Raw genomic sequence first — 20,965 nt, 5'->3', positions numbered from 1 at the left:
AAATGGTTCAAATGCTCTCAACTTTGCTTCAATACCAATATTATTACATTTCAATATCTACTTTTGACAAACCAATCACAATCAACACTACATTCTATAAATGTTTAGGCAAATTAAAATTGGTACAAAGAAGAAAAAATAAAGCAAATGATTTGTAGCAAAAAAATAACAATACAAAATTTGGTTTTCTATAGGTTAAAAAGAAAGACTCCAAAGAAAATGTGAAGATCCCTAAAGCGAAATTTATGAACAAACTCACAATTGAAAAATAGTGCCGTAAAGAGCTACAAATAATTGATGGAAAATTCAACATCATCGACAAAATTTATAGCTAAAATAAAAAGATACAGCAAATGTAATCCATCTTTTAACTCTGCTCGTCTGCTTCGCCTATCTCCCCCCTTTCCTCAGCAGCAGCAGCCATCAATTCATCGAAGTTTTCGGTTTTACCCAGCAATATCTCAATCTGATGAGGCCAAACCAAAGTTAGAACAAGTATTCTCAAGAAGCTCTTAAGAGAAAAAGAGTGTCAAATTCATTAAGTTCTGTTTTGGGAAAAAAAGATTCATTGAGTTCCATGGTGACAGAAGAACGCTAACAAATTCAATCTCCATGTCAAATAACAAAACATAGATCATGGAACGCATCACGACCTAGTCATGCCATTATCTTAATATCTGAGAGCAAATGGAACCGCAATTAAGCTAATCAGCACCACTATAAAAAAAGTTCTAGTCACCGAATCAATTTGTCGTTGTTTGTATTTGGAGGGTAATTACTTGATCTTAAATATACAGAGTAATCCTCACCTTAGCCTTCTGGACAGGTCTTCCTCTTGAGTCATCCTTGATGTCAACAGTTGAGGTTGCAATCTCTTCAAATATGATGCAAGTTAGTAAAAGGAACACAAGTAAACATTCTCGTCTGAAAAGTAAGAAAAGGCAGAGATCTTACTCTTCTCGAGAGCCAATCCATTGTTTTTCAAAATTTCAGCAACTGTAACAACTGTGGCTATTGCTGCAAAACATTGCAAGTACATACGGCTATTAATGGAGGATGTGATAAAATTCTTTCATAGGGAAGGTAAAACTAAAGATAGATAAAATATCAAATACCAAATGTGACCAATGCTGGAAAAATCTTCTACAAAATTTCTTAAAGCCGTTGGTGAATATTAGTAATATATCCACCAAACTTCTCCAAAGCAAAATTTTCACATCCCACTAGTTTCAATAATACTCAAGTTCTTCTAGTCATCCAAATTGTTTATATCATTGTTACTGTTTTACTTTTTTTGGATAAGAAAGGATTTCATTGATGAATGAAGTATCCAAGAGACACAAAAGAAACAATTTCAATTTTCTTTGTTAATGTTGGTCCGCATACTCTGGAAAGTTAAAGGTCGTCAGAAAGCAAACAAACGAATTGCAAATTGTGAATGTAAGCTACAGAAAAACTCCACAAAATGCAGGATTCAGACCTTCCAAAGGAGAATTCAAATCAAAATACAAATTACACTTACTTAAAAAGAACAAAATGAAAGGCAAAATTACCCATTCCCAGAGCAGAAAGTTCAACCTCATCATGCTGCTGCATGTACCTCTACAATGAAAAGCAAAAAAAAAAACAAAAATTCAGAAACAGTAATTAATCACTTGGAAAACAAAAACATTCAAAATAGTAAATGTAATCAAAACAACATTTGGAAATGGCAAACCTTGGCGAGATTGACATAGAAGAACAAGGGTTTCTTGGTGTTGGACACTTGAATCCGATTCTTTTTAAACGAATCGGAACTCAAGTTAATGGAATTCACGCCTTCAACAATTTCTTCCATTAGGGTGTTTTCCTCGACCTCCCAAAAACCCTAAAAAATTTGCACCTCAAAACCCTAGTTCTTCGGGCTAATTGTGGAGGTGGAAGTAAGAGTTTGATTATAAGTTTATAACGTTTTATGTATATGCAAAAATACAATATTACCCTTCTTTCCTAATAACTTCTTTTTTTTCTTTTTCATTAAAAAATAGCAAAATATTTACGAAATACTAATCTAAATTCATTAAATGTAATCTAATTTAGATTTTAGATTTTTCTTAATTTATATCATCTTCACTAATCTCAAGCCACAATCAATTTGACCCAAAAATTAATTACAGTTATATTTAGATTAGACTAATACATTGTGGTTATATTTAGACTTAGTTTAGTATTGTTTGTAAATTTCAAAAAGCTAAATTATAAAAAAATACCTCTAAACTTTGTATTTTGTGTGTTGAAAAGACTAAGAATTTAGAAGTTTCAAAATATCCTCGAACTTTCAATAAGAGTAAAAAAAAATATACCTACTATTAGTTTTGTGAAAATTGTTAGAAGTTAAAAAGATAGCATGTGAAATAGTTAATACGTTGTTGCAAAAAAAACTTTTAAATATCTATAGGGATAATATCTTCTTGAATTTAAAAATAAATTATATTTTTCTAACCATTTTTTTACACTAATCACGTCCCCAAATTTCTCATTTGTTATCTATTGGAAGATGACTTAGACTACCACTAAGACAGAGACTCTCTCTAAAAAAACTTAGCTCCCCTCAAGTTTATGAGATTACCTTTCATAGTGGTGCATATTTCCATTGAACAAAATCCCTTTATTTGAATAACTTAGGTTGTTCAATCCCTTTATTTAAATAACTTCGGTTGCCAAGACAATTTGAATGTTGGATGTCCTTTAAATATGCACAATGAGCAATCCAACCATGCACGGGAGGCAGAATTATTCGATGACATCTCCAATTTCTAAGCCATAAAACAAATCCCATAAAACCAAAATAATTTATCACTATGCGTAGAGACAATTTTATTTTAAAGTTAATTTTTTTTTAAAAAAAGTTTAAAGTATTTTTGAAACTTTTCAATAGTTTTCAAAACTTTAACGGTTCTCATTCAAAATTCAAAACTAGCCATACTTCAATGTGAACTTATATAGAAGAAACTCGTATGAACAGAATCTATCCAATGCTTATTATATACCATAATACAGCTGAATCAAGGAATTAATTTGCCTAACTGTAATGAGGATTATAATATAAATCACTAGTAAAGTAACATAACATACATATCCTTCGTCAAGTTTAATGTACCAAAACAAAAGGGAAACTCTTCATTAAGAAGACCAATTTGTTTGGGTTGGTTTAGATCCCGAAACGTGTATATTCTGCGCTCTAGCTCTAGCGTGCTTGCAGTGATGAAAAATAATGCCAGTCGATACCTTCAAACAGATTCGGTTGACAAACTCTTTTCTTCCTCTTCGAGTCTGTTTAACCATTTGAGCCCAAGATCACACCCTGAGATGGCTGCTGCATTGAACTGTTCTCTAGCCATCTCGATTGAACTCATCATCGAAGCATCTGGATTTTTTCTAGCTTTTCGGGTTGGAGAACCATTCTTTAAGCTAAATTTTGTTAGGGATTCGGGTACTTCGACACCTGAGATATACAAAGCAAATGACTAGTGATGAAAGGGGTATCTAGAAAATTTGGTAAGAACTAGAAATCTGTTAAATTAGTTAGTACTTCTATCTAATGTCATGTAGTTTTATTCATTTCTATTAATAACGTTGTGTAATACTTTGATTTAGTTCCAGGCTGAGAAACTCTTACCTTTGAGAAGAAGAGATCCATACGCTATAGCTGCACCAGCATGACCCTGCAAACATGAGAAGCCATGAGGTTAGACCAGTTAAAGACATTTCCCAAAACAGAAATGTTCCAGCAAAATTGTGAAACCAAGGATTAATGCAATGATGTACGCCATGTTTGATAATCAGAAAAATAATAAAACCAAGCCGAATTTTGAAAACTAGAAAAATGCAAACCGTCGTAAAAATATGTGAGAAAATTGACTTATTAAAGAAAAAAAACACAAAAACTGAAATGGTTACCAAACGAGATCGTAATAAAAAGATTTTAAATAGAAAAGGCGAAAACAAAAACAAAAAGGCAAATAAGTCACTCTGTGAACAAGGGAAAAAAGAGTTGATTTTCTCAAGAAAGGAACAAATAAGAGGAGTAAAGGACAACTGGGTAAAAATATGGACTGGAAATAGTATGTATCAAGGAGGGCGCACAAGTGCAATTGCACAAAATCCCTAGATGTTTGAGGTGAATATCTGGTGCTTTCCTAAAACTAAGCTTGGACACTGTAGTTGCAACCCAGCGCGAAAGGAACGCAGCATAGAATTGCTGTCTAATTATGATAAAATGAATACATTGCACTACCTTCTCTGAAGCACGATGGAAACACCATAGCGCTGATGCAATATCCTTTTTCACGCAGTCGCCAGTCAGATATACTGCACCTAGAAGAAAAAGTGCACCTGGATGCAGCTAAAACATTGCAAGTTCAGGTAAGGTTTGATGCATAATTTCAAGATATGATCTCTTTGAGCCTGCAATTAGGACTCATACCTGGTCAACGGCTTTCTCCAGAAAATAGAAAGCTTGTTGATCTGATTGTACATATTTATTCTACACAAAACATTTGACCAACTTTAATAAACAATCAAAGTAGTTGATCACGCAACAAGCACAAGCATGCAAGAATGAATACTATGATCGCATGCAATATGCAAAAGACTACATTCACTCCTAACTTCTTGAGGATAACTCATATGGTTTGGCATGAGAACAAGTTCATAAGGGAATTTGACAGTAATATATGATCAATTGCAGTTTCTCTAGACTGCAAGCTCTTTAAATGAACTCCTAAAAGTACCCCCAAAGGGAGCCTAACTAACCATATGGTTGACTGATTGAGACATCAGACCTCAACCAAATTTAGGTCCAATCTTTTGGGCGAAAAAAAAAAAATCCTCCATGTATCCCAAATTTAGTGTTCAGTGAATATGTCTCATTAGAGGCGTGAAACCAAAACCACAGTTAACCCAAGAAAAAGTTAGAAGTTAACTAAATCAGCCAGATTTCCTTTTTTAAAAAGGTCTAAGACTTTGCTCTTACTTATAGTTTGGACAATACATTTCACTAACAAAAAAAATTAGGAGTTTAACCTCAACTCTCAGACGACAACCAAGTTCATATTGTGCATCCGCATCACCCATTTCTGCTGCTTCAACCAATAACGCAGCGCCTCTGTCACAATAAAGAAAAAGAAAAGTCAAATGTGCCGCAAAAAATACCAGCAGTCATGTAATGGATGCCATGGCTGCAGTGGTCCAAATAAAATTCCAAAAACTTGACTAATGAACTGGTCCACTTCATCCTTTTCTAATATTTGAAACGGGAAATAAACAAATGAAAGTAAAGATTCAAACATTTGAAGGAATAAAAAGATGGTTAAGACCACAAATCATGATGAAATTTTAAACAAAATCTTGAAAGGCAATAAGGTATCAAAATAATCAGACCATTCATTCTCTTTCAACATCACGCTGAATTTCTTTCATATGCCGACCTATCACTTACCTCAAATGTTGCAGCAATAATGTTTAAACCCTAAAACTCAAGAACTACAGCAGTAACCCCAAATTTCAAATAACGTGTTCGAGAAATGAAGTGCAAAGTTCACTTACACAGCTTTACATGCTCCTGGGACATGATACTTCAAATGCAATCTTGACAACCAATACCTAGCATGGGTATTTGAATTATCAACTTCAAGAGCCAATTCAAAGTTTTCCTTCGCTGTCTAATAAAATTGCAAACAAGAACAAGATCCATCTTGTGAGAAAGTAATCCCAATGACAGAAAGAAATCAGAAAAAGTACATAGGAAGTACAAAATAATCAATATAGCAAAGACGCCCACTGTCTGTGAAGGATATCCCATTAGATCCTGGAGAATGGCATACATTTTCTAAAAAACTCAGACACAACCAAATTGTTTAATTGCCACTAAACCTAAGCGCATTATGATAACTAAAATGCTCAAGAAATCAACCTAATCAGCAAGGATAGGACTAATCTATTTGGGATTTAGCATAAAACTCAACAAATGCAGTATCAAGTAATATTAGTTAGGAAGTAAATGAAATGTGACATGCAATTAGAACTTGAGCACTTTAAATTTGCAATAAATCCTGAAAAACATACGAACCAAAGGAACATTCAATAACATCAAGGATTCAGATACATATTTCCATATATATACAACAAAGAGGACTTCGAGCTGCATGAATTTTGGAAACAAACAGAACAAAAGCACGAGTAACTAGTTAAATTACATTACATATGTATTAACACTTGCAAAAAGGTAACGTTAACGGTTATTTCAGCAACCAAACAGGCTTTTGGAAGAGAAAACAGAAGTATCGTATAATTCAAAGAAATTACCCGAAGATGGGGGATGAGACGGCGATCATTGAGCTCACAATAGTCAATAACTCTATCCACTTCCTTCAAAGCATTCCATCCTTTGGCAATAAACTCCATAGCTTTCCGATTTCTGCTATGCAATTCCCTCTGAAAATACCAAAAACAAATGAGAGAAATGAGAATAGAAGTGAAAACAAACGAAGATATGAAAGATCGAGAAATTAATTACATGTTGACTGAAACGGAGTAGAAAATTGAGAGCTGTGGGGTTAGAAAAGCGCTTTGTGAACGTTCGCCGGAGCATCTTCGTCTGGTGAAGCTGTGTGGCCTTCACAGAGGTGTAGTGTTTTGGCTCGCCGGGTTTAAGCCTCTAACTATCATTCGTGACTGAACAGTGTTTTTTCATGGGTTTAAACCTCTAACTATCATTCCAGAACGTGGTCTGATTGAACCGGGTTTTTTCATGGTTTGGTTCTACTTTGGTCATAAAAAATCATAACTTTTATGAGCCAATGGTTTGTTTGGATGGGCATCCTTTCCAAATTGTCAATACGATACATTTTTTGTTAAAGTACTCGACACTAACGGTTATGTTGGTGTTGAGACTTGAATCCGATTTTTCTTGGTGTTGGAGACTTGAATCCGATTCTTCTTAAACGAATCGGAACTCAAGTGGATGGAATTGACGCATTCAACAATTTCTTCCATTAAGCCATTATCCCCACCCTCGAAAAAACCCTAAAAAATTTGCACCTCAAAACCCTAGTTTTTCGGACCGTAAATAGAAGGAAGACTTATTATAATTTTATAACGTTTTATTTCATTTTAATGTATATGCTAAAATACAATTATACCCTTCTCTTCTACTCTCATTAAAAGTAGCCAAATATTTACAAAATACTAACCGTAATCTATAGACTTATTTTATTTTTGAAATTTATATCATCGCTAATGTCATTAGACACACCCATGACCTCATTTTCAAAACGCTAAATTAGTTTATTTATGAAATACAACGATATTTCAAGAGGTTGAGATATTTTCTTGCTCGAGGTTAGTTATATTTCAAAACTTAAATATAAGATACAATTATAAACCTTTTAATTGCAAAGATATACTTATATTAGTTATGTACAATGAGAGAGGAAAATTTAAACTATACATTATCATTGATACATATCGCAAGTTAATTAAACTAACTTTGACTTAAACCAATTGATTTAAGGTGACAATCAATTTGAAATGATTTATCTTATTAATAAACATAAGTAAGAAAATGTCTAATAATTTCAAATCTCAATTCGAAACAAATGCAATACAACTATTACTATTTTAAACAGTAATTGTTTGACCTCGTATTTGTAAAAGGAATAGTCATATTTTGTTAATTATAAATTGTTCTAGTTTATAAATTTGGACATTTCCACATCTTAGCATAGAACATAGTGAAATTGATGTTTGTTAGGGTCCCAAGTAGTAAATTACAAACTATAATGTGACAAAACTTTGTACTAAAATAGTAATTAACTTGAAATGAAAGGTTTGATAATGTTTAGCTTTAAGCCCACAAGACTCCTATAAATATGGCTATCCATTCAAAAGGAAGGCTTCAAACTCCAAAATCACTTATTTGGAAAGGAAAAAAACCCTAAATTTAATGCCAAGGATAAGGAAGGACTAAGCTAAGCCAATGAATTGGATATAATTTTACATATGAGACCCACAATTTATTAATGTAATTTTTGAACTCGTTTTAAGAGCAAAATCAGATTTGGTTTTATATTCATAGAAATGTCTTTTCATCATAATTTAATGTGTAATTATCATAATTCGTTATGAGTTTATGGTGCAATTTCAAATCACTTCACATACCAACAAATTTTTTTAAAAATTATTGTGTTTTTGTTAAAACTACGACACTTCTCTCTCTTCACACATTCTTCATCATCAAACAAAGCGAAGTGTTTTATACAATTATTTCACAAATAAATTTACTATGCATTCTCTTTGTATTTCACTAACATTTTACTCTAATTTTGATCATGAGGCTAAATGACACATATTTAGAAGTTTTTACGTATATCTCGTCTTTTATTGAAGATTGTTCAACATTCTCTTTGTTTTAGTGATCATATCCTTTCAAAATTTTTAATTATTATCATTTTGGTCATTGTAAAAATCATGTTTTTTTGTTAAGTAATTATATACTAAATGATTATTATTTTGAAAGAGAAGACGATAGCTAGCTGTCCTAACAAACAAGCATGGTCTCCCTCTTTTATTAGTGTGTGCAAAAGATCAATGGGAGAGGTAGGTTGGAAAAGACCCTAAAAAGCTTAATTTATTGTCACATTCTTTATTCTTCAAATCAACGTGCCATCCATACCCCGAACAAAAGAAGAATGATTCATATAATATAAACTGCTAAATGTGTCCATATATATCATATCATGATCTATCAAGGATATATTGTTATATTTGCTATATCTGTAAGTAGTTTTAAAAATTTTGTCATTTAAAATAATTTTTCTTGATAAGTTGTACGTAGAGCTAGCTAAGTTCATTACGACTATTTCTACACGCAATAATTTTCCACGTAATGACATGAAAGACATGATGGTTAATAATTAAATTCACTTTATATTTATTTTAGAATAAAGTTTGTTTGTATATTTTTGTTGTTGAATAAAGAAGAGAAATGCACATGTTAGAGCCTATCTCTACGGCCGTATTATTTGGTATAATGTTATTAATAAAAAGAGACTTTGTTCCATTTTTTAGGTTCAATATAAGTTGTAATTTTTAAGTATTTATTGGTTCAAAAGTTGAAGTTGAATAATTATTAAAAAGTTTGAGTTTCAAAATTAATATCTATTTCTATATATTTACAAAAGATATTTCACTATTTTATCTTTTAATGCATAACTTTTACATAATTTATAGAAAAAGCACCAAAAGCAGATGAATTTTAAATGTTTGGTATTTTGAAATTTGTAAGCAAGACCTCACATTTATATTTTTTAAAAAATAGTAAATAAACAGTGCACATTTTTAAAAAAATAGTATATATATATATTTACAAACAGAACAAACAAACCAAACTTGAATAATAAATTCGATAAATTTTATTATATTTTGTAAATAGTTTCAATTTTTTTATTTTATAAACCTATTCATTTTTCTTTATGTCATACAAATGTCGACATGTCAATCAAAATCTAAATACCATAAGAATAATTATATATAGAGTTTTTTATAAATAAATTTCAAATTTGTAACTGGCAAACATATCTAACTTTCCACAATTTTGTAGTTGTAAAAATCTAATGAACCAAAGTTTAAAAAAAAAACTAATAATTTCTAAGCTTAAAAATTCATTATATATTTTTTCTAAATTTTAGACTAAATTAAAGAAAAAACTTAAAATTTAGAGACTAAATCAAATGCATTTTTAAATAATGTTGAAAATACTTTATTAAAAAAAAAAAAGAAAAAAACAATACCACTCCTCCCTCATATTCCTTAAATAGTTTATTAAAAACAAGTAAGGACAAACCACAAAATTGTATGTATCATATAAATTGGTATATTATATATATATATATAACCAAAATATAATTGCATATATAATAATTCCTATTAATTGCAAAAACATGTTTTTGGTTTTCACAACATCCTTTGCTCTCCAATCACTCCACAACTTTAATTTAGGGAAACATATATTTTTCCAATTCAATATATATATATATAGTGAGAGAGAGAAATATAGATAATAATAAATGAAGGTATCATATATAAATATACATATACATATACATATGTGTATATATAATGTTTAAGGGAAGGGTTACCCTACAAATAAGCTGTGAAAGGGTGGGTGCCCTTTTTGTTAGGCTGTCTTGGAGCAGTTTAACAATAGGACAATTTTCCCCCCAAACAACCAATAATAACAACCCCTCCTAACTCCTACTATATTATTATTATCATTATCATTACTCTTTTAAATAAAATATCCTTTTTAAAAAAAGAAATACATAAAACACTTTGATCTAAATTTTTATTTGGGGTCCTTTCCAATCGAGTTGTTAGTTTGTAATTATATATATATGCAGGAAGAACTCATCTTGAAGATGTAATTATAATGAAATTTATATATTATTTAATTAACTAACAAAGAACAAAATATATCAAATCTTTCAATAGCATTTGACAAGCAATTTATTATCCATGATCACATGGTTTGCCTCTTTTGATTATTCTCAATCACTTCCCTAATCAGTTTCTTAGCTCTCTCTCTCTCCCATAATTTAAAAAACAACCCCCTCCCCTTAGCATTATTCATGTTCTTTATTATATATATATATAGTTGAATCCATCCTTACATTCTCTTAGAGATCACAATGGCCACTCTAAACAAGCAAATGAAAGGCTTCAAATCCTTCTACAAGTCTCGCGATGGAGGTCGTAATGTATCGTCACGCGAGCCTATTTCTATGAGTTCAGTGGATAAGACATCAATTTATAAGTACAACTGGTTGGGTAGGAAATCCAAGAAAGCAACTGAACAACATGGCGGTGGCGGTGGCGGTGGCGGTGGCGGTGGTGGTGTCGGGGGCATCCGAGAGGAGATAATGGGAGGAAGAAAAGTGGTGGTTGAAGGTAGGAAATCAGTTTCTCATGTGGAAACAAATTTGGGATCAGTAGCCTCCTTTCTTCAAGTGAAGGTATTGGTATCAGATATGCCTGAAATTATGCAAATTCAAGCTTTTAGAACTGCAAGGAGAAGTTATGATAGTTTGGAGAAGTTTAGCTCAAAACATATGGCTTACAATATTAAAAAGGTATTTATATATTTATCAGTTATATTGTTCACATTGGAATGTTTTGTTGAGTGGTTAGTTTTTCACAGAACTTCTGTCTGTTGGTGTATCGTTTTTCTTTTCTGATCTAATCAGTTGTTATGAAATCGACAAGTAAAGAACACAAGAAAACACAACATAGAGAATAATGTGTTAGTTATGTCTACGAACAAAGGAAAAAAGCAATACGAATTGTAGAGACTTCAGTTCGGTTTCCTGTATATAGAGAATCCCTTTAAACTCTGATGTCAAATTTACATATATTGATGGGGTTTGATCACAGTACCAAAAATTATAAGTAGAACTAGTTTTTTTTTGGCCTTTTTGGGCATTGGGAATTTCATATTGGATTTGGTCTTTTTGTGAGAAAATGTTGAAAGAAAAGGGGCAGAGCAGAAGCTCCTTTTGATTTGTTGCTTTCTTGATTTCCTTCTTTTGGTCATACTGAGAAAGAAAATCAACAAGTGGAAATGGGTAATCATAACCTTTCTAGCTGTCAGTCTTTCTATGGAGTTCGGGAATTCAAACCTTCGACTTTAAAAAAAAAATAGTAAATGACAAGTTTGAGTTAGGTTCATATTCGCTGTCTAAACTCCGATTTGTTGTTCACTTAATTCCATCACTAAATCTGTGCTTTGTTTAATCAGAAACTAAGTTTTGAGACAGAATTCAAGTGGGCATTTGGTCAAAGGATCCGACAGCCCATGTGTGTTAGATCAGTGATTAGCACATATTTTAAAGCTAAAAATCTCATATTTTTCATTGAAATTGAAGCTCTTTTTCTTATCCATGTGCATTTCTTGATTGTTTAGTGTTCCTAATTTCTCTTGCAATCATTCTGAAAGAATCTAACTCATTACTAGATTATTGTAACTGAGATTAGTTACGAGACTTGAATCAAGAAACAAGTGACAAAGTTGAAAGGTGTTTTTCTTTCGTAATTCAGCGAACTCATATAAAAAATTATATGATAAGAGTAAGTTTTAGAACAAATATTTGGTTTGACAGACTACATTGATTTATACTGATTAAATTGGGGATTAATGGCAGGAATTTGATAAAGTATATGGGCCAGCTTGGCATTGTATTGTGGGGTCAAGTTTTGGATCATTTGTGACTCACTCAACAGGTTGTTTCCTTTATTTTTCAATGGAGAAATTGTACATTTTGTTGTTTAGAACTAAGATTCAGAAAGCTATTGAATGAGTTTTTGGTTCACAGAAAATGATGAATCTATGTAAAGCCATTTTAGCATTATACAAAACCAATTTATTGTTTGCTCTCTCTTTCCCCCTCTCTTTCTTATATTTACCGAGTTAATGGTATGTTTGGATGACAAATTGTCAATTACGATACTTTTTTCGTCAAGTTATCTTTCTTTTATCTTCTTAGTAAGAATGGTATCATATGCTTGGTTTAAAAGTCAACAAAAACTTTAATGTATTGAGTTTTTCATTGAAACCAATACTTAAAGAGTGCGTGGTTTTTTCTAAAAAAATATGGCTTACATATAGTTCAATCATGGCAATGATCTCTCTCACTTGTTTACTAAAAAACGGTACAATCTCATGCCTAGCATCCGTAAAAATAATTTTTCAAGTATTTAAAAAATGTTAAAAAAAAACGAGAATATTTTTAAACACATGAATTTAGAGTCAAACTCATGAACTTTGAGTCCATGCAAAACAAAGTTACCAACCAATTGGGTTGCAAAAGATTTTGTAAACATCTGTCTACACCTGATAAGCAAAAAGGGTAAAGTATTGAGATTCTATTTATGTATTTTTGACCAATAACTTCATAAATGTGTGAATTCCTTCCTTGGATATTTCCACAAGTTTTGATTCTTTTGCTTGCCAAATAGAAGCTATCCATGTCGAACGCTCTAATTTACGAATATATCGTCATATTGTGGAATATTGAGAAAAGATACCAGCCTCGTTATCAAGACATAAAAAAGTACGAGAAGAAGCAACATAAACTGGCTTTCAAGAGATCAACTTATATAACGAACACCAACTTGGAAATTATTTTGATTTAAAATTTGGTCCAATGACAATAATTCTAACAAGGCTTCAGAAAACACTCCCTAACATTAAGTTGATACGTCCGTCAACAGCTAAAACTTTTGTGAATCTTGTTAAAACTTGTAAACCATTTCCTTCGTATATCCCAATTCCTTTAGCATGCCATCAAGCTGCAAGAAAGAAGTAAAAAAGATGTAAATTAAGATGTATTAACAGTTGATAAATCAATTTAAGTTCACGGTAAGACACTGAAAATCCTAAATAAATATTACCTCTCCCTGTGAGTAATCGGGAGCTTTGTCCCCAGAAATGTGTTTCATCATCCCTGGTGGACCGCATACCTGAACGCATGGAACCAAGTTCGTTATGTATCTAGAATAGACCATGGTAGTACAACAAAAACCCTCTAATTTATAATAGTCTATGTTTGTGGTGCATATTATTTTAGTTTGGGTAAGAAATGATAAACACGTTAACAAAGAGAAAGAGATGAAGTATTGCTACAGCAGCAACAACAATAAACACTTACGAGGATTAGTGCGTCATCCCCTGGGGGTGGTAAGCCTTTGATGACCATATCCTTTGATACGTATCCTTTTCCTCCCTTCCAATTCTTTGTTGGTTTATCAACCGTGTAGAATACCTAAATTTTTGTTACCATAGAGTTCACCACTTTCATTAAGAGGCAGGGATATATACACATACACACACACACACATATGATATAAATACAAATTTATTGATTGAATGAAATTTCAAGAGGCCAAGGGGGGGGATCTCTAATTCACGAGAGTTACAAAAAAGCCTCTCCAATTGGATATCAAAGAGTTATGTCTATGTTAATGGAAGTGGGGGAGCATTTACACCTAAGATGTAACCAAAAGAAAAGGAAACTATAGAATCAAAGCGACGGTAAAAAAAACTGCACCTGGCAGGAAAATAAATTATATTGCACAGGCATGCAAAAAAGGGGAAATAGTTAAATCATTTCTCGCGGTAAATGTCAAGATCGATACACAAACAAGTTTATCCTTCTTTTCCAATTTTTATGTTATGTTCATTAAATTCTTTTCTTTTTTGTCCAGTTTCTCATATTCTATTTCACTAACGTCTTCGTAGTAAGTCAAAATTTCATGATTTGCATGTGTAACACATCTCACATAACATTGAGTACACTTCATACATGAACACGCTGCTGAAACTGGGTTCTTAATATGCCATTGTCCATCTCACGATCATTTGATAGGAAATCAACTTCTAAATACTACAGCAATTTTGTATTACGGAAACAAATAATACCTTTATATTTGGGTGGCTAGATGCAAGTATGTCAAGTTTCTGTTTAAGCAATATGTCATCAGGAGAGACATTCCCGTAAAGCAGCGAGACCTGTAAGTATTAAAGGACATGCTCAAGCAATCATTGAAAGTTATAGCTGAGGTAATTTTGTTCTTATCATAAATATTTTCCCAAGTTCATACATTAAAGTGTCAGAATAAAATGCAGCTTCAATGTCCATAGGAAATGCCGAAAGTTTACTTTTATACTACAACAGTCCCAATTGGAGTGCATTTTCACGAGCTCCAAATAAGGGATAGATGGAGAGTTAGGTTTTCCAATGGAAGTTTTCATTAAATGAATAAAACATTTTTTACGAAGTGATTGAACAAAGAAACATTCTTGCAAAATCTAATCAAAGTGCAAATAAAGGAACATTGGATTTCAACTTTACTGGTCAGTTTTGGCATAGTTCAGAAATTTTGCAAGAAAAGATCATTGCGCACCTGGGTATTGTCATCTGGATTTTTTACTATAGCATCAATAACCTGGAGCATGGGAGTAATTCCTGTGCCACCAGCAATCTGCAAGGGCAGAAAACAAAATTTGGAGATATGACGTATAGTTGATTTCAGTATTTAGTTACTCTAATTTCAGTTAAGCTGCATTTCCTTTTCCCGTGCATATAATAGAAATGGTCAATCTCATTCCAAAGAAAGCTACGTGACTTTCTTGTCAATTAAAATATACAATTTATTAAATGAAACCTTGAACTTTTATCTCTTTAAATTAAATGGCAGTAATGGCAACAGCATTACCAATGCAAAAAACAATGATATGCCAAGTAGAAGTATCTGAGCTTTTTAATCGGGCTGCAAAGCAATTTAGTTATATATTTATAATTGATATTATCACGAGCAATCCAACACGATTCTTCTTACCATGCCAATGTGTTTCTTCATATTTGGAGAGTATTTGAGCTTTTCAATGGGGCTGCACAGCAATGAAGGGAAAAGAGTTACGATATACAATACATGACTTGAAGATAACAAGGAAGAAAAAAAAAATTGATACCCTTTCACTTCAAGTACATCCCCGGGTTTCAAGGTAGCAAAATGTTGACTCATTTTTCCTTGAGGATATACCTACAAAATTCATCAAAGAAAGCACAATCTATGTAAAACATATCACACCTCATTATAAAAAAATTGTCTTCAAAAGGATAAGTAGATATCCGATGAGGAAATATAGAATGTCAGGTGAACAAAAATATACCTTAATTAGTAAATCAAAGTATCCCTTTGCATCAGGATCTGATATAGGTGTATACCTGGACAAAAATCATTAATTTAAAATAAAGGAAAGAAAAATGAATATACAGAGCTTCACATTACATACATCAGTAAATCCAATTGACTCTCATCTTGATGTTTCAAAAACAAATTAATATAAACTGGATAATAAAATAACTTCATGAAGACCAAGTAACATAATGTAAAGGGGTTGGATTGATGGTGAACAAGCAGGAAGCAAAAATAGCTGGAATATCATAAAGATTGAAACTGTGAATATTGTTTGTCATCAACATGGAATGGACTGGCTGGACATCTCAACTTCCCAAGGATGCGAGTATTTTGAATTCATAATCAACTGGTGGAATTATAAAATCCTTTATAATTATGCCGAACCCTCTACCAAATTTTCGATAATCAAATATAGATAAATTAAAATGAAGCATCCCAATGTTTGAACAAGTTAACTTACGGGCGCACAACGTATTTTGCTTTCCCTTCATCGTCTTGTCCAATTGGAGCTCTGTGGTTACAACAATACACCGTAATGAATAACCAAGAAGCACATTCCTTTTAATTTAGCAATCAGTCAAAGAAAAATACATCTCCAATGGTTTAATTGAAAAAGCAGGGTCGAGGAGGACAGAAGGAAAGAGAAAAGCATACCTTGTATAGATGCATGACGCGACATTTAACCCCAATGTTTCACTAGGATCAAATGAAAATCTGCCCAACTTGTGTGTTAGCAAATATTGCATATGTAAAAAGATGGCAAGAAAAGCACCTGATTTTAATTAGTTGCATTTACTGCACACAGGACTTGAGTGAGGTTATGTTATGGAGCTGGGAAAAAGAAACAGAAATAGTAGTGGTATGAAATGTAATTAGAATAGTGGCCTCCGTTCTTTATTTCAAGGGGTAAGTTTGGGCAGTAGTTATAGTAATTGTTTTCTGCTAACCCCACAACGAGTTCTTACCTGAAATCTAAAATTAGAGATATGTCTACCAGGTACTATATAGTATTGACAAGGTAATACAGACAATTAAATGCTTCATTAGCTTCCTAAAGTACACTATAAAACATATATCGTAAATTTTGTACCTGAATAAGTGAGTATTATGAGTAACCCGTGCAGAGTCTTGTAACTTGAACTCAATCCATTTACCTGACTTGAGTGCTGGAAATGCAAACAAACCATTTTTTATGAATTAAGATTTACTGAGGCATGTTCTAGAGTGATTCTAAACTTGGTACAATCACTTCCAAACACACTTTTAATCATTCAAAATTAATCTTGATGATAAAGAAATTACATTCAAAAGTGTAAAATTAAAGATCATTATCAATTTTGCACGATTCACTCCCACTAAAACTCGATATTCAAATTTAAAAGTTGACTCGGGCTAAATATTCTCTTTCTTTTGTTACAAAAGTTGTTAAAGAAAGAGAAAATAAGACAAACTGACCAACTTTTGGGCTTGCCTCTTCACTGCTTTGATCTAGATGAACCTGCAAATAAAGTTGCAAATAGAAGATAAAACCGAATCATACAATCAGCTGACGAAAATGAAGCTAACTGACAATTGACAAACCAATCCATACCCATATAACAAAGAGTTCAAAATTATGAAAAATAAAGAAGAATTCAATACAAGCAACCACATTCAATAGAGAAGAGAATAAATTGAGGTGAATTACCAAATCCGAATAGGAAACATAATACAAATACGATATTCCACCGGAAGCTGCAGCGATGGCTCCAATGGGGAATCTGAAGTTAGAGGAATGGATCTTTGATTGGGTTCCTAATAATGCATTGTAGCGTAGTGATGGAGCAGCGTTTGCTAATCTTCTGAGGAATGTCGCCATGAATGATCACCGGAGAAAAGAAATCAAGAAGAAGAAAAAGACGAAATGTGTAACGAAATTTATGAGTGATTTAACAAAACCTCTCTTGGGTTTTTTTTTATTCTTTGGAATAAAGCCTTTGCTTCTCCAGTTTGATGGGAATATTGAAAAAAATGGAAATGTAAAGGGAACTACTTTTGGACTTGGGCCTATAATTGGGCTTGGTTTCTTGGCCCTACTTCGAGCCCAATTTAAATTGGGTATTTTGGGAATTGGGCCTGTAGTTTTTCTGACCCACAACTGGCCTAGCCCATGGCTGGTATCAGTTTGGTATGGACTTATTTGGATCCATCTTTGGGCTTTAGACCTAAATGAAGTTAGGTTTTGATATGTGTGGGAGAACTTGAATGTAATTGAAAATTATGAGTAATCATCACAAGACAGTGAAAATTAGATCACAAAGAGTGAAAACAATGAAAAGTAGGATTGGACTGAAATCACTTCATCTATAATTGAGTTTTCTTTTATTATATTACATTACAACTTCATTCATTGAGTTTTCTTTTATTATATTACATTACAACTTCATTCCATTACAAGTCACCGTATATACTCTATATGAAAGTTTTGCATTATGTGGTGGAAATTAAACTATCGACACTTAATATCGACTAAGCTACATTGTATGTTGTTGGGAAAGTTTAATTTTTTATCTTCACAAAAACTTATCATTTTTTTAAACTCTCACGTTTCAATACATGTTTGAAACTTCGATTAAACCCTACCTCGAAGTATTCATTATAAGTTGATATATAAACAACTATACACTTCAATAGTAAACCCAATTAAAAAATTTGTACATTTATCAAGAAATTTTGTACTTTTTTTCAATTTTTACATTTACCGAGAAGTTCAATCTCTCTTTTCACCTCCGTTTCACATTTATCCACTAACTTCATTTTTATTTTTTTTGCCAATTTCTCTATCTTTTTACATTTAGTAAGAAATTTCATCTGTCAACTTTACATCTCGAAGATGAACCTACTAGCTCTAGACTTAATAACTCTTTCCAATGAACCAAACAAAGTTGAACATACAACTAAGTAATTCCAGGAGGGTATCATCATAACATACACCAAGTAATTCCATTCAAAGCACAGTTTTCAAGAAACAGCACTGTTTCTCGAACTCACAACTCTTTTAAAAAAACACTTTTGGGATTGACTAATCAAATATAGATTAGACCCAGTTGCCCTAACTGCAAGAACTCTTTAGATATATAATTTAATATATACTTCCTTCAAAAAGTACCATTCTTTTTTAAAATACATGTTTTCAAAGTGACTGGAATCTTTAAGAAAAGCAAAAAAAAAAGTTGTTTGTATATACAATGTTTAATTCCAGAGTTTATGAAAAAGTACATAAGAAACCCTTATGACCAACAATTTTAAATACAAATATATAATTAAATCATAGAGAGATAATATATATATATAAAACAAGAGAGAATGTAAATGGAAATGGAAGAAGCTGCCCATTATGATATGTCTGAAGCAAATAACAGTTCATAAAATTCAACTTTCGTTTCTGAAGTGATCTATGCATTCCCATGTCTTTTTGTTTTGTTTTGTTTTGTTTTTAATAAATAAATACAAAGTAAATAAATTCAAAGTTGCTGCTGCTAACTCCACTTTCACTGAATTTTATGGCTTCCCATTTATAAATATTCAACCCAATGCCCCATTTTAATATCTTTTGTTATACGGTTAATTATATTTAATGAAACGAGATCATTTTTCTTTGATCTTACTGAAAAGTTTGGGTTATAATAATGTCATATTAATAAAGTATGAAATTTTTAGGTTTATATGTTCATAAGTGAAATGGAAGTAATAGATGTAGGGTTAGGGTTAGGTTATGATTAGGTTTTTTTTTTTTTCTTCATAAAATTATAGCTCTAATCTTCCACTTTATACTAAAATTTGTTTGGTTTTGTTCTTTTTCGGACCTAACCAACAAAATTAGAGCAAAATTAAACCAATAAAATTTATCTTTCAAAGTTTCCAAACCCAAAAGAGTGCACGGAGTAGTGTCAAAGATGGTTGAATGAGATATTCTCTAAAAATCGTAAAAATATATAATTTATGGGTTATTTAATAAAATCCATTGAAGTGTTATTGAGCACACTAATGCTACCTTCAAGCTATCACATTCAACTATATATAATTTTGCCATTGAAAGCAATATTTGTTGTAGTACATGAAGTTCTCAATACATTGATTGAATGAATAGTAAAAAAACACCACCATGTATGCAACATGATGATGATGTTGAAATTTGACAAATGTATTTGTAGTAAGATTTGTGCCCCAATGATCAAACTGAAGTTTGAGCAAATTTTGATTTTAGGGACTTAGTGAGTTTAACATGATTTTTGCATATAGCTTTTTATTAAAAGGAATGAGTGTATTAGCAACATATAAGAAATTAAATTTTAACATTCATCAACATTATTAAGAATATAATTTCATGAAGTTAATTAAAGGATCAGTATATATGTATATATATGTATATTTGTTATCTCTTAGTGCAAAGTATATATATGCTTGACAGTGTTTTGATTGTGGAGATGTCAGGTTGGCCATGTTTGGTTGCTCAATGAATTTAGTACATATATATATATAGACTCTCAATATGATCATTAATGGACTTTTTATTTTATTTATTTGTTTATTTATCCTTTTTGCAGATTTTCAGAAACACTTTGGTTCTTTCCTAACTTTATTTTCTTCTGAGACATTGTCTTTTTCTCATTTGTTTACTATATTGAATTTATTTGACTTTTTTCAGTTTAATAATAGTTTATTATATATAATAATAAGGCCAAATATGAAATGAGTTTTCATCCATTTACATCCTAAACTAACAATGACGTCTATTTAAATCTTTAAATTTTACAAATATTCATATTAAACTTCAAACTTACTTTCTTTACTGATCAATGCTTAAATTTATACAACCATGTTAGTTCAAGGCTTAAATTAATGTACTTATGTGTTATTGATCATTTATTAATAATGAAATAGAAATGATGGTGGTGCTATGGAGGTATCCACCTAGTGTAGATGTATTGGTGCACCTTTTGACCCATATCGTATATTTTTTTTTAAAAAAATCAACATACTCATAAAACATCAGGGTTTTGATTGATACGATTATTAGTTTGAGGTTTGACGTTTAAATTGATATCAATTTTAAAATTTAGAGTTTAAATTGTTATAATTATAAATTCATGGGAGGAGAATTCCTATGTCTTGTTTTTTTAACTATTTT

At 31.6% G+C, this 20,965-nt stretch overlaps 4 protein-coding genes across 4 annotated transcripts; 1 reads left to right on the top strand and 3 right to left on the bottom strand.

Moving 5' to 3' along the window:
• Positions 1-77: 77 nt before the first annotated feature.
• Positions 78-1,935, bottom strand: LOC101222704 (uncharacterized protein At2g34160). The gene is made up of 5 exons (XM_004139269.3): positions 1,718-1,935; positions 1,554-1,602; positions 955-1,017; positions 810-874; positions 78-466 (listed from the first exon to the last, which is right to left on the bottom strand). The coding sequence occupies exons 1-5, from the start codon at positions 1,835-1,837 to the stop codon at positions 368-370; spliced, it is 396 nt and encodes a 131-aa protein (XP_004139317.1). The 5' UTR covers positions 1,838-1,935; the 3' UTR covers positions 78-367.
• Positions 1,936-2,962: 1,027 nt separating this feature from the next.
• LOC101222228 lies at positions 2,963-6,728 on the bottom strand. The gene is made up of 8 exons (XM_004139267.3): positions 6,557-6,728; positions 6,346-6,474; positions 5,587-5,702; positions 5,065-5,146; positions 4,466-4,525; positions 4,277-4,384; positions 3,659-3,704; positions 2,963-3,484 (listed from the first exon to the last, which is right to left on the bottom strand). The coding sequence occupies exons 1-8, from the start codon at positions 6,629-6,631 to the stop codon at positions 3,270-3,272; spliced, it is 831 nt and encodes a 276-aa protein (XP_004139315.1). The 5' UTR covers positions 6,632-6,728; the 3' UTR covers positions 2,963-3,269.
• A 3,830-nt stretch (positions 6,729-10,558) lies between these two features.
• Positions 10,559-12,539, top strand: LOC101208065. The gene is made up of 2 exons (XM_031880710.1): positions 10,559-11,168; positions 12,237-12,539. The coding sequence occupies exons 1-2, from the start codon at positions 10,728-10,730 to the stop codon at positions 12,390-12,392; spliced, it is 597 nt and encodes a 198-aa protein (XP_031736570.1). The 5' UTR covers positions 10,559-10,727; the 3' UTR covers positions 12,393-12,539.
• A 617-nt stretch (positions 12,540-13,156) lies between these two features.
• On the bottom strand, positions 13,157-17,786 carry LOC101223173 (NADH-cytochrome b5 reductase-like protein). The gene is made up of 13 exons (XM_004139271.3): positions 17,483-17,786; positions 17,251-17,293; positions 16,886-16,961; positions 16,450-16,509; positions 16,256-16,306; positions 15,767-15,821; positions 15,566-15,636; positions 15,433-15,484; positions 14,998-15,075; positions 14,513-14,602; positions 13,743-13,856; positions 13,486-13,554; positions 13,157-13,383 (listed from the first exon to the last, which is right to left on the bottom strand). The coding sequence occupies exons 1-13, from the start codon at positions 17,651-17,653 to the stop codon at positions 13,327-13,329; spliced, it is 987 nt and encodes a 328-aa protein (XP_004139319.1). The 5' UTR covers positions 17,654-17,786; the 3' UTR covers positions 13,157-13,326.
• Positions 17,787-20,965: the final 3,179 nt, after the last annotated feature.

This window comes from Cucumis sativus, chromosome 2, assembly GCF_000004075.3.
Source record: "Cucumis sativus cultivar 9930 chromosome 2, Cucumber_9930_V3, whole genome shotgun sequence".
In the NCBI taxonomy this organism is placed as follows: Eukaryota; Viridiplantae; Streptophyta; class Magnoliopsida; order Cucurbitales; family Cucurbitaceae; genus Cucumis; species Cucumis sativus.
The sequence above is the reverse complement of the archived record's forward strand: the minus strand, read 5'-3'. Positions and strand labels throughout refer to the sequence as shown.

Coding starts and splice junctions, on each gene's coding strand:
- LOC101223173 (XM_004139271.3), bottom strand. CDS start 17,653: ATGGCGACATTCCTCAGAAGATTAGCAAACGCTGCTCCATCACTACGC. Junction 17,294..17,482: donor ATGTTTCCTATTCGGATTTG/GTAATTCACCTC, acceptor CTTTATTTGCAG/GTTCATCTAGATCAAAGCAG. Junction 15,822..16,255: donor GCAAAATACGTTGTGCGCCC/GTAAGTTAACTT, acceptor ATTTTTGTCCAG/GTATACACCTATATCAGATC.
- LOC101222228 (XM_004139267.3), bottom strand. CDS start 6,631: ATGCTCCGGCGAACGTTCACAAAGCGCTTTTCTAACCCCACAGCTCTC. Junction 6,475..6,556: donor TACTCCGTTTCAGTCAACAT/GTAATTAATTTC, acceptor TGGTATTTTCAG/AGGGAATTGCATAGCAGAAA. Junction 3,705..4,276: donor TCCATCGTGCTTCAGAGAAG/GTAGTGCAATGT, acceptor TCATGTTTGCAG/GGTCATGCTGGTGCAGCTAT.
- LOC101222704 (XM_004139269.3), bottom strand. CDS start 1,837: ATGGAAGAAATTGTTGAAGGCGTGAATTCCATTAACTTGAGTTCCGAT. Junction 1,603..1,717: donor TCTATGTCAATCTCGCCAAG/GTTTGCCATTTC, acceptor TTTTCATTGTAG/AGGTACATGCAGCAGCATGA. Junction 1,018..1,553: donor ACTTTCTGCTCTGGGAATGG/GTAATTTTGCCT, acceptor AATGTTTTGCAG/CAATAGCCACAGTTGTTACA.
- LOC101208065 (XM_031880710.1), top strand. CDS start 10,728: ATGGCCACTCTAAACAAGCAAATGAAAGGCTTCAAATCCTTCTACAAG. Junction 11,169..12,236: donor TGGCTTACAATATTAAAAAG/GTATTTATATAT, acceptor GATTAATGGCAG/GAATTTGATAAAGTATATGG.